The sequence below is a fragment of the Pteropus alecto genome, unplaced genomic scaffold, assembly GCF_000325575.1.
Source record: "Pteropus alecto unplaced genomic scaffold, ASM32557v1 scaffold79, whole genome shotgun sequence".
In the NCBI taxonomy this organism is placed as follows: Eukaryota; Metazoa; Chordata; class Mammalia; order Chiroptera; family Pteropodidae; genus Pteropus; species Pteropus alecto.
In genome coordinates this window covers 4528198-4543375 of record NW_006494612.1, presented here as the reverse complement: position 1 = coordinate 4543375, position 15178 = coordinate 4528198, and the positions used below count along the sequence as shown (strand labels likewise).

Sequence of the window (15178 nt, the reverse complement as noted above, 5' to 3'; positions counted from 1 at the left end):
CTCTTTCAGAGAAAAGGTGTGGACTCCAAAGTCCACGTTCCCCACTAACCCACTGCAAATCATGCGGCCCTGCAGTCACAGGCCCTGATTTCTTCATATATTATTGGCCCAGAGTGCTGAACTTACTTTGCCTTCTATTTGAACCCTGATCTTGATATGGGGGAGGGATCTAAAAGCTAATGATTTAAAAAATTTTAGAAACTGAGATGATATAGCTTCTCAAGTATATTCTTTTGAATTGTCAAAGAAATTATCTGGATGTAAGTACTGATCTTAGAGAAACCATTGCTTCAAAAGGTCTCAGCACGTGCATTTATTAGCAGCTCTTTATTTCTATATGTAAGTTTAAGTAATCATATTTTGAAAGTTTGCTTTTTAAAGAATTATTGGCCTCAATTTTCCAAACTCCTGAGAATGCATAACTTCTACTCAGGTCAATAAAGAACTCTTTCCTCATTCCAAATGGTTTTTTACCTCTGGGGTTGGAAGAATGAGGCTCCCCTCATTTTAGGGGTGAACATTTATAGATAATTGAAACTTCTTGACAAATATTTCTTTTTTAGTGGAAGGTATTGGGGTAACATTAGTCAATAACATCATAAATTTCAGGTGCACAACTTTATAATACAATCTCTGTATATTCTGCTGTGTGCTCACCACCTGAAGTCTAGTCTCCTTCCATCACCACAGTCGACTCCCTTTACCCTCTTCATCCTTCCCCCACCTCCCTTCTCCTCTGGTAACCACCATTCTGTTGTCTGTATCTATGAATTTGTATGTTTCATTTGTTCATTCGTTGCTTTTTGTTTTATATCCCACATAAGAGTGAAATCATATGGTTCTTGTCCTTTTCCATCTAACTTATTTCATTTAGCATAATATGCTCGAGATCTATCCATGGTTGTTGCAAATGGCAATATTTCATCTTTCATGGCTGAGTAGTATTCCATTGTATATATGTACCACATCTTCTTTATTTGATCATCTGTCGAAGGACACAGAGGTTGTTTCCATGTCTTGGCTATTATGAATAATGCTGCAGCAATGAACATAGGGGTACATATATCTTTATGAATAAATGTTTTCAAATTTTTCAGGTAGATACTCAGAAGAGGAATTGCTGGGTCATATGGCAGTTCTATTATTAATTTTTTTGAGGAACTTCCATACTGTTTTCCATAGTAGTTGCACCAATTTACATTCCCAACAGCAGTGTGCAAGGGTTCCCTTTTCTCCATATCATCTCTGACACTTATTATCTCTTGTCTTATTGATAACAGCCATTCTAAAAGTTGTGAGGTGGTATCTCATTGTGGTTTTGATTTGCATTTCCCTCATAACTAGTGATGTTGAGTATCTTTTCATCTGTTAGCCATCTGTATGTCTTCCTTGAAAAATTGTCTATTCAGGCACTCTGCCCATTTTTTAATAAAATTGTCTGTATTTTTGTTGTTAAGTTGTATGAATTCTTGGATATTTTGGATATTAGCCCCTTATTAGAGGTATCATTTGCAAATATCTTATATCAGTGGGTTGCCTTTTTTGCTGTGTAGAAGCTTTTTAGTTTGATACAGTCTAATTCATTTAATTTTTTCTTTTACTTCTCTTGCCTTTGGTGTCAAGTTCACAAAACTCCTCTGAGACCAAGGTCCATAAGTTTAGTGCCTATGTTTTCTTCTATATATTTTATCGTTTCAGGTCTTATTTCAAGTCTTTAATCCATTTTGAGTTAATTTTTGTATAGGGTATCAGATAACATTAACTAAAATTTCAATTGTCTACAGTTGAGAAATAGACCCTGTAATGCTTATTTACGTTTATACAGAAGGAAATGCAAAGTCATTTCTGGTTGGCCTGAAGTGAATCACCGGACCCCAAGCACCACGAGAACTGGGCCAGCATTGGTTGGTTCCCTACAGAGTATCCCCAGAACCTGGCACCAAAGGTACTCCATAAATGTTTACGGAATGGGGGTTGGGATTTCTTTTTAAGCCAAGGGACTTGCTAGGCATTCCATGGTCCAGGCAGAGCCAGCCCACATGCTTAGACACTATATCGGGCACTCTACAAATCCAGCAGACATGAAGAAGAATATCCAGAAAAGGTAGCATGGTGTAGCAGAATAAGCTCTGGCCTGCCATTAGTCAGCAGTGTGACCATGTGCCTATTAGTCCACCAATCTTGACTTTGTTTTTGTCACAAGCAAAAATAATCACTAAGATTCTTTCCATTCTAAGACTGTAATTCTCTATATTTAGTGATCTTGAGAGAAAGTCTGCTATACTGGCTTTAGAAGAAAGCAGCAAATCAATGGTTAAATATATACTGCATTCCTTCTTCAAAATGTAGCCATGTATCAAACCAAAAACAATTAAGCTGTTTTATAATAATAAAAAAAAAAAGATTATGTTAATATCACCTACCTGGCTCAGCCCCAAATCATCCATCAGTATTCTGCTTTGCTCCAACTCACTGTCATGATGTTGATGCAAAAATAAGCTTGATAAAGGAGTCGATGCAGAGCAAATTATGCGCACCTGAAACAGAAGAAAATGAGTAAGTGGTGTCAGTCCTTACACTTCACAAGTTGAAGGTAAAAACAAATCTCTCACAAAATAAAACTCTGCTTGTCATAACAGGAAGCTTAGATTTTTGCTTTTAAAAGGTCCATATTTTGTCTAATCGTTTGTATCTTTTTAAAGAGATATTTTTAAACTGCATAGTACTTTTCAAAATATTTTCACACAGCTTATACTCCCCTGTGAAGTAGGGTGCAAAGGTTTTATTGGGTAACTTCAGGCCTGGAAAGGTCTTGGCTTGTAATGCCAGCTCAGCTCTTCCAGTTCAAAGTTCAATGGTCTGACCATGACCCCCAAAGATGACATTTATACCTAGCTGTTTGGAGCCTGTCTCTGTGTGCATAGAAGATGCTCCCCAGACTCACTGTAAAGAGGTTACCATTTTGCTGGACAGGTAAGTTCAGGGCATGGCTACTAGAATTACACCCTAAGTTTCCAGAACCTACACTTATATCAGCATCATGCTAAGACATTCTTCAAAAAGACTAAATTTTACTTAAAATTTCTTGACTACATACGTGTTTGAGTGAATGTGCATATGTGATCATATACTGAAAATAACTTTTATAGCTTTATAAATTTTACATCTACTAGTATAAATATAAAACATACTCTTCTTTTTGTTTAAAGAGTCCTGAATTTGTTTCCAAGATTCAAAGTTATCCTTTTAAAATCATTATTTAAATAAATATTTCAATATTTTTAAATAATGTATTTAATGTACTTTGGGATTAGCTTTTCCATTTCCAAATGGCCTCTACCTTCTCTTATAAATTCTTTTAATCACAAATGACAATTTTTTCCATTGAAAATACCCTAATTTCACAAATTTCCATGAATATATTTTCAGAATAATATCTGCTTAAAGCTCCCAATTTCTGAAATAATTTCGAGTACTCTTTTAAAAGAGAGATTAAATTATAAATATGTGATTTAGTTCAAGCAAACGTTAGGAGAACGGTTTTGGTGTTCTATCTTATTGCCAGATAAATCTTTTTTCCTCACTAAGAAGTGAAACTGCCATGGTGAGGTAAGACTAGGGGGTGGGGACCATAAGCTTTCTTTAAGGTATTCCTAGATGAAAGATTTAAAAAAAAAAAAAAAAAAAGAGTGGATCGATCCTATACTCTAAGAACTACCTACGAATGCCCCTCTACCACTCTCTTCTTAAAGCACTAGCCCTCTAAAAACAGGGTGCCACCTCCAAGCTCACTCCCTCTATTTCAGACCCCATGTGATCACTTTGAAGCAGACTCTCAGGAGTGACCCAGGAGAACACCCTAGCTCTGGTGTTCTCAGCTTCCCACCTGTCCTGACTCCCTGACCACATGTCCCCGGGTCCATGGGAGTGCACAGCAGATTTTGAGGTCACTCACTAAGGCAGGCTCCCCGCAGCACTGCACCAGAGCCATGCTGGCTGCCCTTCAGGCTCAGGCCTGTCACACAGCCTTTGCTGCAAACTCCCCTCCCTGGCGACCCCTTTTCACTCTGCACTGGAGTTCAGCCACCACTTCTCAGCATTTTAAGAAGCCCTTGAGGAGCTTGTGAACATGCAGGTTTTAGGCCCCATCCCAGGTCCTCATCTGCCAGATGGGGTGGGCTCTGGAATCCAGATCTTAAAGCCCAGGTATTTTGAAGCAGGTGGTCCTCGGCAGGACTACCCAGCCCGGAAGGTAAGTCTGCTCTTCCCTCAGTCTGTCACAGCACCATACTCCTCTCTCTCCTTCCAGGAGATCATCCCACAGTGGTGACTTTACATTTAGTTCTGCAGACATTTGATTGTTTCTCTGACACTATGAAGACAGGCATGACATCTGGCTTTGTCTGGCATTGAATTTCTAGCATTTAGCACTGTGCTCTGCAATGATAAAGGTTGTTAAATGAATGAAAAAATGAAACATTGAAGTCTCCCCTCTCCCTACCAGCAGATTCTGGTACTTTCCTTCTCCCTCTAAAGTCCTTTCAGTTTTAGAATCGCTCCTCTATTTCTGTACAAGAAATAGGGAGAAAAATTGTATCCAACAGTAAAATAATATTTAAATTAATTCTAATTTGAAGTTGCACTTATACTTTTACCATAAATATATATGTACAGATATGTACTATTAATAGTGGCTAACATTCATTGAAAGCTTACTATATGCCACGAGATAAAAATCCTAAGTGTTTACATCTCATTTAATCCTCACAAGTATGAGGTAAGTACCACTGTTACCCACTTTATCTACAGAATGGAATCGAATCTCAAGAGGTTAAGCTGATCCTCAAGGTAGACAGCTGGCCGTCATGCCCACACCTTAACCACTAGGCAATACTGCCTCTGTCGGACAATGGCTTAGAAATTCATGCTAAAACATATAGATCGACAACAACAACAACAACAACAACAACAACAACAACAACAAGATATGCTAGTTACTGGGGCTTCTGGGTTATAGGGAGAGAGAGCTCCAACACTGAGGAGGGTTCTATAGTCATTCATTCATTTGTTCATTCATTATTTTATCCAATTATTTATTCATGAAACAAAGATTTATTGAGCACTCAGTCTAGGTAGGGCATTGTGTTGTAATTCGTCATAGAAAAAGCACATGGATACGTCTAGTTGAATGATAAAATCATTAATATAGCAGAGAGTCTTACGATGGGAGTTTTACTACACCACCACTACTAACAGTACTTACACAGCACTCGGCTTATGCCAGGCATTGTTGCAAATGCTTTACATGAATTAGCTTATTTTGTCCTCACAATTCTCTGAAGTCAAAAATATTATTACCCCGATTTACAAATGAGAAAACTGAGGCACATGGAAGAGAACTAAGTGGTAGGCCAGGATTCTCGCCCAGGCAGTCTGGGTCCACAGTCTAAAATGTTGAGTTTTGAGAAAATGCACTAGATCCTTACCTTGAAATCATAAAAGTTATCAATGAGAGTTATGAATCTTCGAGCTTGAGTCCTTTTTGCCAGCGTAAATTGTGGAATGTTTCTCAAAAATATTGTATCAAAATTTTTTGATAGTTCCAAATAGTCACTGGCTCCAAGCGGCTGTAATTAAAATGAAATAAAGAATAGAAAATTAAAACAAGCCAATTCTGGTTGCCCTGGGATTAGTTTCATTTGAAAACACCTCTTTTTCTTGTCACGGTGTGGCCCAGGTGGTAGCTTTGACCAAATGGGACAGTGTTTTCAGAATGGGATAAAACGGTATGTACTACACTGTAATCACAGCACAAAAAGGGGCTAAAAAGGAAGACAAGAGTACCTTGGGGAGTAAAAGAATATCTCCAGCTACCTTAGTTGGTCCCCCGTCCTAAATCTGGTCTTCATATAAATAAAGTTTTATTTATATAACTTTAAACATGTCCTAACAAATCCTTCCCAGGACTCAACTGCAAACTGGCACTGATATTAAAAGGAGCTACCTTATAATGACATGCCGAATATTATGTCCCCATTTTGAAATAAAGACTGTGCTTCAGTGTGAAAATCAGAAAATATTTTTCATGTAACTTAAGGTACAATTATTCCAGTGCAATGTAGTAAAAATTGCTAACCTCAATAGGAGATATGATGTGGGGGTGGGGGGGAGGCGGGGGGCAGGGAAGTTTATGATCAGAAGTAGACTGAGGCCTCAAGTATAATTTGGGGTAGGATGCTACCTCTTGATCTGAGGTGCGTATGGCACTCAAAGTTCACCAAATTATTCACAAAGGTGCCACCTACAGATATAAAGCGCTTGTTCCTGAAACATGAATGTAACTCAGGAAAATCATGAAAACTTTCTGCAAACACATTCTCTGGGGTTAGGAACATTCCCAGGAAATGTTACCTCTCCTCGTTGTGAGTCGTGTGTGGACGTCTATACCTGTGAGCAGGAACCATGAGCAGGAGTCAGGGGAGCATTTCCGGCCCTGCTAGAGTGTGGAGGAGACCAGAGGCTGAGTGGGCCAGAAGCTACTCTGAGGTACCTCTGAAATCTCCTGGATCACCACAACCCGTATCCCTGGGACATAGGCACTGAACCTCCTCAATTTCTGGCACACTCCATCGACACTTCTCCCTGTTCAAAAATGTCCCCCTCACTTGCATTAAAACTTCTTTCAGAAATTTAGACATGACTATTTTCCTGAGAGGGCTGGGGAATTGTGAGGAGGTAGAGAGTCATTCTCACCTTAGAACCCATTCACTTAAGCCCATAACTATCCTAACCACCAGCGAAATCAATTACACTCAGGAAAGAAGACTTCTCATGACCATGTGAGAAGAAGAGTAAATATGAGAGTTAAGCGCTGGAGAACTGGTCCTCTCAAGAGAGACCAGTTCTAAGGAGAAGGCAGGAATTTATAGAGACTTAAATTGGGAAATACAAATTCTGGTAAGATAAGTGGTTCCTGAACAAGAACGTCTTAAAGATATACTCACTGTATTAGGGCTCTTCAGAGAAACAGAACCAATGGGATGTGTATATACTTAGATATGTAGAGAGAATAAGAGAGAGAGAGAGAGAGAGAGAGAGAGAGAGAGAGAGAGGTTTGTTTGTTTGAACTTTGCATCTCTTAAAAGGAAATCTTGCGGTCAACCTAATACGGACCAGGAAAGTGTGTTAATAGAGTAGCTAGGGGCAAGGACTCTAGACTGCCTGGATTCGAATCCTCAGTCTCTTATCTACTAACTGTGTGCCTTTGGCAAGTTATGTAATCTCTCTGTTCCTTAGTTTTCCCATCTGTAAAATGGGAATTTGATTCCTATCTCATAGGACAGTGAGGATTAAACAAAATTATACATGTAAAGCATTTAGCACAGTGCCTGGGGCATACATTAGCAATTGAACCATTTTGACTGCTTTTAATTTTTACTGTTTTGAGCTTAAATAATTAGGCTCAATACAAATGAGTTGAGGATATAAAGAAGTGTCATTCTTAATAGGACCAGCTCCTTTTGCTCAGCCACCAACTACATCCAAAACCCTAAATCAGCCTTTGTGCATTTCCCTGTCCTCAGAGTCACAGCCAGGACCAGATGAGACTGTGGAATCTCCTTGCAATGAAAACAATTCCCATAATGGGGAGGGTGAAAGCAAGGTATAGTATCTTCATGCAAAATGGGTAACTCATAGAGTAAGATTCTCATGCTCTGAGGGTGACTCACACTACTTTTTTGAGAAGAGTTAGAATTTAGTGTCTCATCTTTTGTAAATAAGAAAGTATATGTAAAAAAATGTAAAACCTCATCTTAGGTATGCAGTTATGTATAATTAAGCTCACTCTTTATGCACGGATGTGATTTCTATCAGTATAACTACATGCCCAAGGAAAATCATTATCAGAAGTGCACTGAAGTACCTAGGGCAACTGAAAAATCAGAATTTTGCCCACTCAGCAATTTTTACAAATTATATACCTTTGTCAGTAGATTCTGCATTTGCCATTACATTAGCAAATATCCCTTTCCTTCATATTCCTAAAACAATTATGTACTCATTCACATAAAGAAAACTAAGCTTAATATAGTTATCTCCTTTAAAAATGATAGTCACTGGGGAGAATGGAGAGTTATTGTTTAACAGATACAGAGTTTTAATTTGGGATAATGAAAAAGTTCTATAGATGGATAGTGATGATGGTTGCACAACAATGTGAATGTACTTAATAATGCCACTTAAAAATTCTTAAAATAGTAAATTTTATTTTACGTATTATGCTACCACAATAAAAAAAAAATAGTCATTAAAACAAAGAAAGGTTATTAGTTGCCAAAGAAATCCCAATTTAGGCCATGGAGAGAGAGCAATGTTATTTTTTTTTCTTTAAAAATATGAGAAAGGAAATTAGCTCTACTAAAATTAAGATTAATGTAAAATATTTTTTTAAAACTTAAGTAAATATTTAAAGAGTATATTTTCTTTACTGGTTTTGATGTAGAAGTGTTCAAGAAGTGACACTCAAACTTTCAGAATTCAATTTGGTGGCAGATAAGGATTTCTTATTCATCAGAAACACTATTTTTCATTAATTAAATAAGTTAAACAGTTGTGGGTAAAAATATGGTAGAGGCTTTGGTCTGTCACTTCTGGTTATGTGACCTTGAGCAGGTCTCTCAGAACTTCATTTCCCCCATTACAGGACCTGTCTGACAGGTTTGTCCCAAGGATTCAATGAATTGACTACATATAAAATCTTACAACTGTGGCTGCCACATAGTAAGTGCTCAAAATGTTAGTTATTAAGTTACAGAGTTCATGTGAGAAGTAAATGAAATGATATGTGCCTAGTACACTATTTGGCATACAACAGATAATAAATAGTAGCTATTCTTTTATTAACTATTAAACCTTTTCCTAAGTTCATAAAGCCAACCAGGCTAAATAAGAAAACAGTTCAACAGATCCCAATCTGCCTCTCCCTTTCCACTCAGGAGGTAAAAGCCAATCAATCCCTTTGGTTCTTCCTGCTGTCCACCAAAATATCTGCCCTCCTAGCACCTCAGACCTCCATGAAATCATAGAGATGACAAAAATAGCTTCCACCTTAGGCCCTCTCCCTTCCACAAGTCTCTTGGGAATACCATTAGCACTGCTTATGCAGGGGAAAGCCCTAGGCCCACATAATGAACAGTCCCCTAACCCAGTACATGACACACAGAAAGTACTTAATATTTATCAAATGAAGTAGTGAGTGAATGTATGAATAAAACACAACATAGCCCGAGAAGTAGGTCTACTCCTTCGTTTAAACCCATTTGTCTTAAAAATAATTGAAACACCTACGAAAAAAAAATCCCACTCTTTCTTAGTTGGCCCAAATTCCCCACTCCCAAGGCAAGCCTTTATTGTAATATCCTGGTAGAAATATGTAGGAAAATGTCTAGAAAGATATAAACCAAAATGTTAACAGTTGTTTGTTTCTTTGTTACACTTTTTTGATCCCCCATCTCCACCCTGTGAACTTGTGTTAAACAGCAAAAACAATAATCTTTTTTTTGGAGGTCATTCCTATAATGGGCATCTTATCATTATCGGCTCATCTGAGTGAGATCATAGTATCTGTTTTAACAAGGATATTTTTTCCCCTGTTTTCTTATTGTTTAGAAGTAGAATTTTTTTTTTCAGGAATGTTTAAAATATATATATAATGTAAGCTGAACATATATTTTCTTCTTTAAGTCTGACAAAAGAATTTGAGGTTAAATCTGATTTCACTTTAGGTGTTGCAACACCTAGACTAGCCTGCTGGAGGAGAAAATATAAGGACGGCCAGTTGTTTAAGCTAAGAAAGCATCCTAGGCCAGCCTACAGCCAGCTGGCTTCCCAAAATGGATGAGTGAGCCCACCCAAGATCAGCAAAGCTGACTGCAGATGCATAAGTGGGCCTGAAAGAGATTTTAAAAAGTCTCACCTGATCTGTAGACAAAAGCAATAATAAATGCTTCCCCACTCCCGCCTTGGTAACTGAAGTAAGAGTTAATTAACTGCTTATTTTTTTTAAGATGCTAGATTTTGGGGATAATGCATTACACGGCAATAACTGAAACACTATAGTTGCTATAGAGAGATTTATTAGAAAAAGCCCATATTTTAGATGCTAATAGCAAATCCAGAACATGTAGAAAAATATGATCTAGGTTTTATAACAAGATATTGGTTTCATATAATTGATAAATATATGTAAACACATATGTTGTCATTTATTTTATGTTTGTTTATTTTTGTAATCAATTTTGGAATCTTTATGGTGTAGCATAAAACTAGCCCCCAAAATAAAACTTATGATTTATTATATACAAGAAAAAAAAAGAAGCCAGAAAATTATGTGTCATTCTTATAGAAAGCAAGAAGAGCAAGTTGGCATGGAAAAAAAAAATTGGGTGAGACGAGAATTAACAGCTATAAAACTAAAAGTATAAGAGCATTCCAACAAAAAATAGATGAACAATTTTAATAGATAATTCATGGAACAACAAAAAAGATGTATAGAAGCTAATAAACAAATGAAATGTAGTCAAGGTTGGTAGTAACCAAAGAAAGACAAAATAAAAATAATATAATTTTTCATATAGAAATTTTGCAAGGAAAAATAAAATATACCTCTTAATAACTGACAAGCATGTAATGAGATGTCCCTTGCTGCTGGAAGAGTAAATTAGTTCGGTCGTTCCAGAAAAAAATGTATTGGATTGTATTAAGAGCCCTAAAAGTAGTCATTAACTTAACCCAACAATTCCACTTCCAGAAATCAATCTATAAGAAACGATCAGGAATTCAACCAAAGACTATACACAAGGACTATTTATGTGAACCACAAAGCAACTTTAAAACTTAACAACAGAGGAATGGTTCAATAAACTATGGCACATTGATATAATGGAATAATACAGTGCCAACAAATGATGTTTATGAAAAAATTTTATGACGTAGAAGCACACTTATAATAAAAAGCTAAAAAAAGCATACTGCGAAATTATAATTGTATTAAGGTTTCTGTTTTTCTCAAAATATGTACATAGGAAAAAGGCTAAGTAAATATATTTAAAATGCTAACAACTGTTATCTCTAAAGAGTCTAAATGATAAACTCAGAGGTATTTTTACGATCATCTTTATTTTTTAGATTTTTCTATACTTTCTGAAGGGGAGAGAAACAAAAACATATTATGACAAAAAAGTAAAAACAGAATGATGTTGTAGTGAAACAATGTTGAAGATCTTTACCAGTTCCAAATGAAATAAACTCTTTGTTTTTGGTTTTTGGCTATTTAGCCCCCTCTACCTTCCCTAATAATAATGAAGATTGAATGAGTAAAATATTCAACATAAATGCTTATACTAAAGAGCTTGAGAAGTCACAAATCTGCTTAAATTTGCAGTTGCCACCCTCACTCCAGTGTACAAGACTGTGAGTCCCAGAGGTCAGTATTCTCTTATTCACTTCAGTGTCCTTAGCACGTAGCACAGACCAGGGAACAGAGATTGGTGATTAATTAATATGCTATCACCAAGTCTTCCTCAAAATCAATTATAACTACTGAATGCTTAATAAATACAACATATTGTGTTAAATCCTACAAGAACTTTGCAAAGCACAGAAAAGGCATATTTCTCCATTCTTTTGACCTAACATACCACTAAATTGCATGCACATGATATCTATGGCAGTTGCAAATATTTATACTTTTCTTTTTCATTAGTTGATCCTCCATGCAAGTAAACCATAGCATAAGACACTTTTTGAAACCATAATTAGTATTGTGAATTCATGCATTGTGTCCTATGAATAATTAAAGCATATGATTATTTTTGAGTACTAAATGGCACTTCAGTTAGTAGCATCCTTGAGTGTGTTATTCTAGCTCAAAATTCAAGTAGCATTATCTAATGCAGATTTCTCTTATGATAGATAATGATGACATTCTCCATCTTTCTACCTGAGCAATTAAAAAGTTTAATAGTCTTTGATGTGGCTGGTTATCTGAATAATTTTCTAAACAGGAACAATTAAAATCCACTTATTCGATGGTTTGTGCATTCTCAACTATTGTTTGAAACTCTTTGTTTCTGTGGAAACCTGATGAAAACTTAGAGAACTTTAAATCTATAATGAGTTTGCAAAGAGCATTTGTTTTCCTTAATTACCGAGAGTATACAGCTGGAATATACATAGCACAGTTTCGCTAACAAACTTTTAGGAACAAAGAGCTTGCCTGCTGTCTTCTTTCCCCTGTGTGAGGAGCGGCACAGCTGTCTGCCACAGTTTGACCCTGGTGCCAGGAGTGGGGATTCTCAGTGCCACACCGATGCGACACGCATGAGCATTACCACCAGGATGCCTTCTGCCCTGCAACGAGCGGTTGATCCACTTCAGCACACACGAATGAGCTGTCAGCTTGAATGTCTTTTTTTCTCTGCCTGGCTAATACTTGTTCTGCCACCATTATTTCAGCTCAAGTAGGACAATTATTATTTCAAGCACTGTCGAGATTATACTGTCCTAAGGGTTACCCTTTATCTGTATAGACTCCTCTTTATAAATTCCTTGTAGTGATACCCTGATAGCTCCTCATTAAACAAGTATGCACGGCATCTTGCTTTGTTTACACAGAAATGACAATACCTCTTATCTTAAAGAGAAGTACCTTTTAATAGAAAAAAATGCTTGAATGGAATTAGGATGAATATGTCCTTTTCAAAACAAACTAAAAATATGTCAGTTGATGTTGTAACAACTTACATGTACCAAATTAAATAAAGATAATAATTTTAAAAAACAGGGCACTGAAATGTATATATTTGTAAAGAATTTCCCAAGATTGGTCATATGGCATCTTAATATGAGAAGTCTCATTAATATGAAGTCTATAACCCCCATCTGGAAATATCACCATTCCAGAAAATACTACCAAGTCTTACACATTCTACTTCTGAAAGTATTCCTTGGTGTGCTGGGGAAAAGTTTTACCACTTGACTTACATACTCTCAATGGCAGGAGGCTAGTTCTACCCAAATCTACTAGATCCTTGCTAAACTCTCTATGCCTCTGTGGCTGATAACAATGGTTAATATAGTACTCTTTGGAGGGGGGGAAGTGGGAGGGGGGAAGTGGGAGGCGGGAGGTCATAGTTTTGTTGTAACAGTGAATTTGTAGAAACAATGACTCAACAAAAAAAAATCGACATGGCAAACCAGGGACAATTACCCCATTCTCTAACCCCACTCGACTAGCTTTGTGTACGTAATAAATCTCCAAATTCTGCAGACCGTAGAATTGATAACTGTCTCAGAACATAAGCCACATCAAACCAGATCTATTGAGTGCTTACTATGTTAAAAGCACTGTGCTGGGTTTATTCCCAGGAATACTTCCAGTTCATTCAGGAAGTGAAACATCCCAACAATTGGCATTAAAAACATTTCACTCACAGCCTATGGCATAGAAAACCAAAATGAAAAATATGAAATAGGTTAAAAACACAACATTAGAAGAATATGAAGAATTAGGAAATCATTATCATTAGTATCATCATTATTATAAATAAGCATCACTGAGTGTAAGCATTAATACAACTCCAAGGCAATGATAAAAACTGCGAAAGAATCTCCATGAGATGGTAAAAATTAGTGGAATTGGTTATACTAGCCACCTGGGATTGAGTAAACCAGACTATAATTTGTTAAACAATTAGTTCCATCTTCCTAGGATAGAGCATCCAATTATTTAATAAATATCTAAGATTTGAAGGGAGTCAAGAACTGCTCTTTTTGGAAATAAGAGAAACTCGGTTCAACCATACCAACAGAAACAATAACAAACAGTGAATAAGTATAGTTCAGAGGCCACTACTCAGAAAAGACTCCAAATACTTCTGGAATCAGAAAGTCCTGCCTAGTTTCTTTATTTAGACTAAGTTTTCAATTTAATTATAGAGTGAAGTTTAGTCAGACAGCAGTCTAAAGTCAATGAAAAAGAAGACTGCTTCTGTGGTTTGTAAGGCTCAGAAAAACGGGCCTTCATAGCCTCTCACACAATTATTGGCTAACCACCTGCTGGAATTTAGTCTCACCTGGCTAGACCTTCCTGCTAGTTTCACAGTGTCTAAAGTTTCTGAACTAAAGTAGTGAGAGATTTAGGCTTTAGACGTTACAAGAAGCCATGGGGACATTTTGGATTGCTAGGTTTAGTTTCTCATGGTTCCCTTGGTAAAATCGGTTTAGCTTCAAGCCAATCCTAAGCAAATCAGGTTCTGGAGCAATGGTAACAAGACAAGTGAGCTGAACAGTGCATTATACTGAGCATTCAGCCAAAGAGAACACATATTTTTCATCTCCAGGAATGCAGACAGCATGACATTTTTCAAAAACATGCCATATACAAATGTATATATGTGTATAATTATTTCATTGGTTAGTTTCTTTAAGGAATTTTTGGTTGAAAGGTATTTAGTTTAATGTGATCCTCTAATGTTAATTAACCATACGTAATTGACTCTTTAAAATAATGGAGAATGAGGGAAATTTATTTCAGCTGCACGAACAGCTAGTTCTTTGAAATGACTAATCTAGATATTAGCAATCCAACAACTGGAGGAAAAAAAAAAACATTGGCAGGGGGAAAAAATAGCCCAACTGTTGTTAGAATTATTTAACAAAGTCGATTTATTAAAATAATGCAATAACAATCCTCTTCTAGTTTTCCATTGGGAAGGGGATTTTCTTAGCCAGTTCAAAACAAATGGACATTTAAACATTATTATCAATGCCTCAGACATTGTGATATCTCATTGTACAGATTACAGAAAGTAATAAATGTATGTGGCCAAGGTTAAAATATGTTTCCGTCCTTTTTATTTTCCACTTTGAATATGATGATGTTAATAAGATTATATGTGGTCATGATGAAATAATTAGTAACAACATGATTCTACAAAAATCACTAAAACCAGTAACTGAGACTAGCAATTGTCATTAACACGATCCTGAGTATCTCCTCGGTAGAGGGCAGTATTTACTACATCTGTGGGAGGAAAGACTGAAAGATGTGTCTGGCTTTGAGATTCATCCATATGAAATTTTAAAGATTACCCACATGGTACAAGTTCTAGATCCT

General features: G+C 36.5%; 1 protein-coding gene across 5 annotated transcripts in view; it reads right to left on the bottom strand.

The window, feature by feature from the left end:
• The window catches only part of AFG1L (AFG1 like ATPase), a 168560-nt gene that overhangs the window by 1096 nt on the left and 152286 nt on the right, over positions 1–15178 (bottom strand). For 4 of the 5 annotated variants that reach the window (XM_025042398.1, XM_025042401.1, XM_006926054.3 and 1 more), the window contains 2 exons: positions 5487–5627; positions 2424–2537 (listed from right to left, as the gene is read on the bottom strand). In XM_025042398.1, the coding sequence (XP_024898166.1) occupies positions 2424–2537; positions 5487–5627 (255 nt within the window). Of the gene's footprint in view, positions 1–2423; positions 2538–5486; positions 5628–12019; positions 12412–15178 lie in introns of those variants that run through there. The other variant, XM_025042400.1, reaches the window with a different exon arrangement.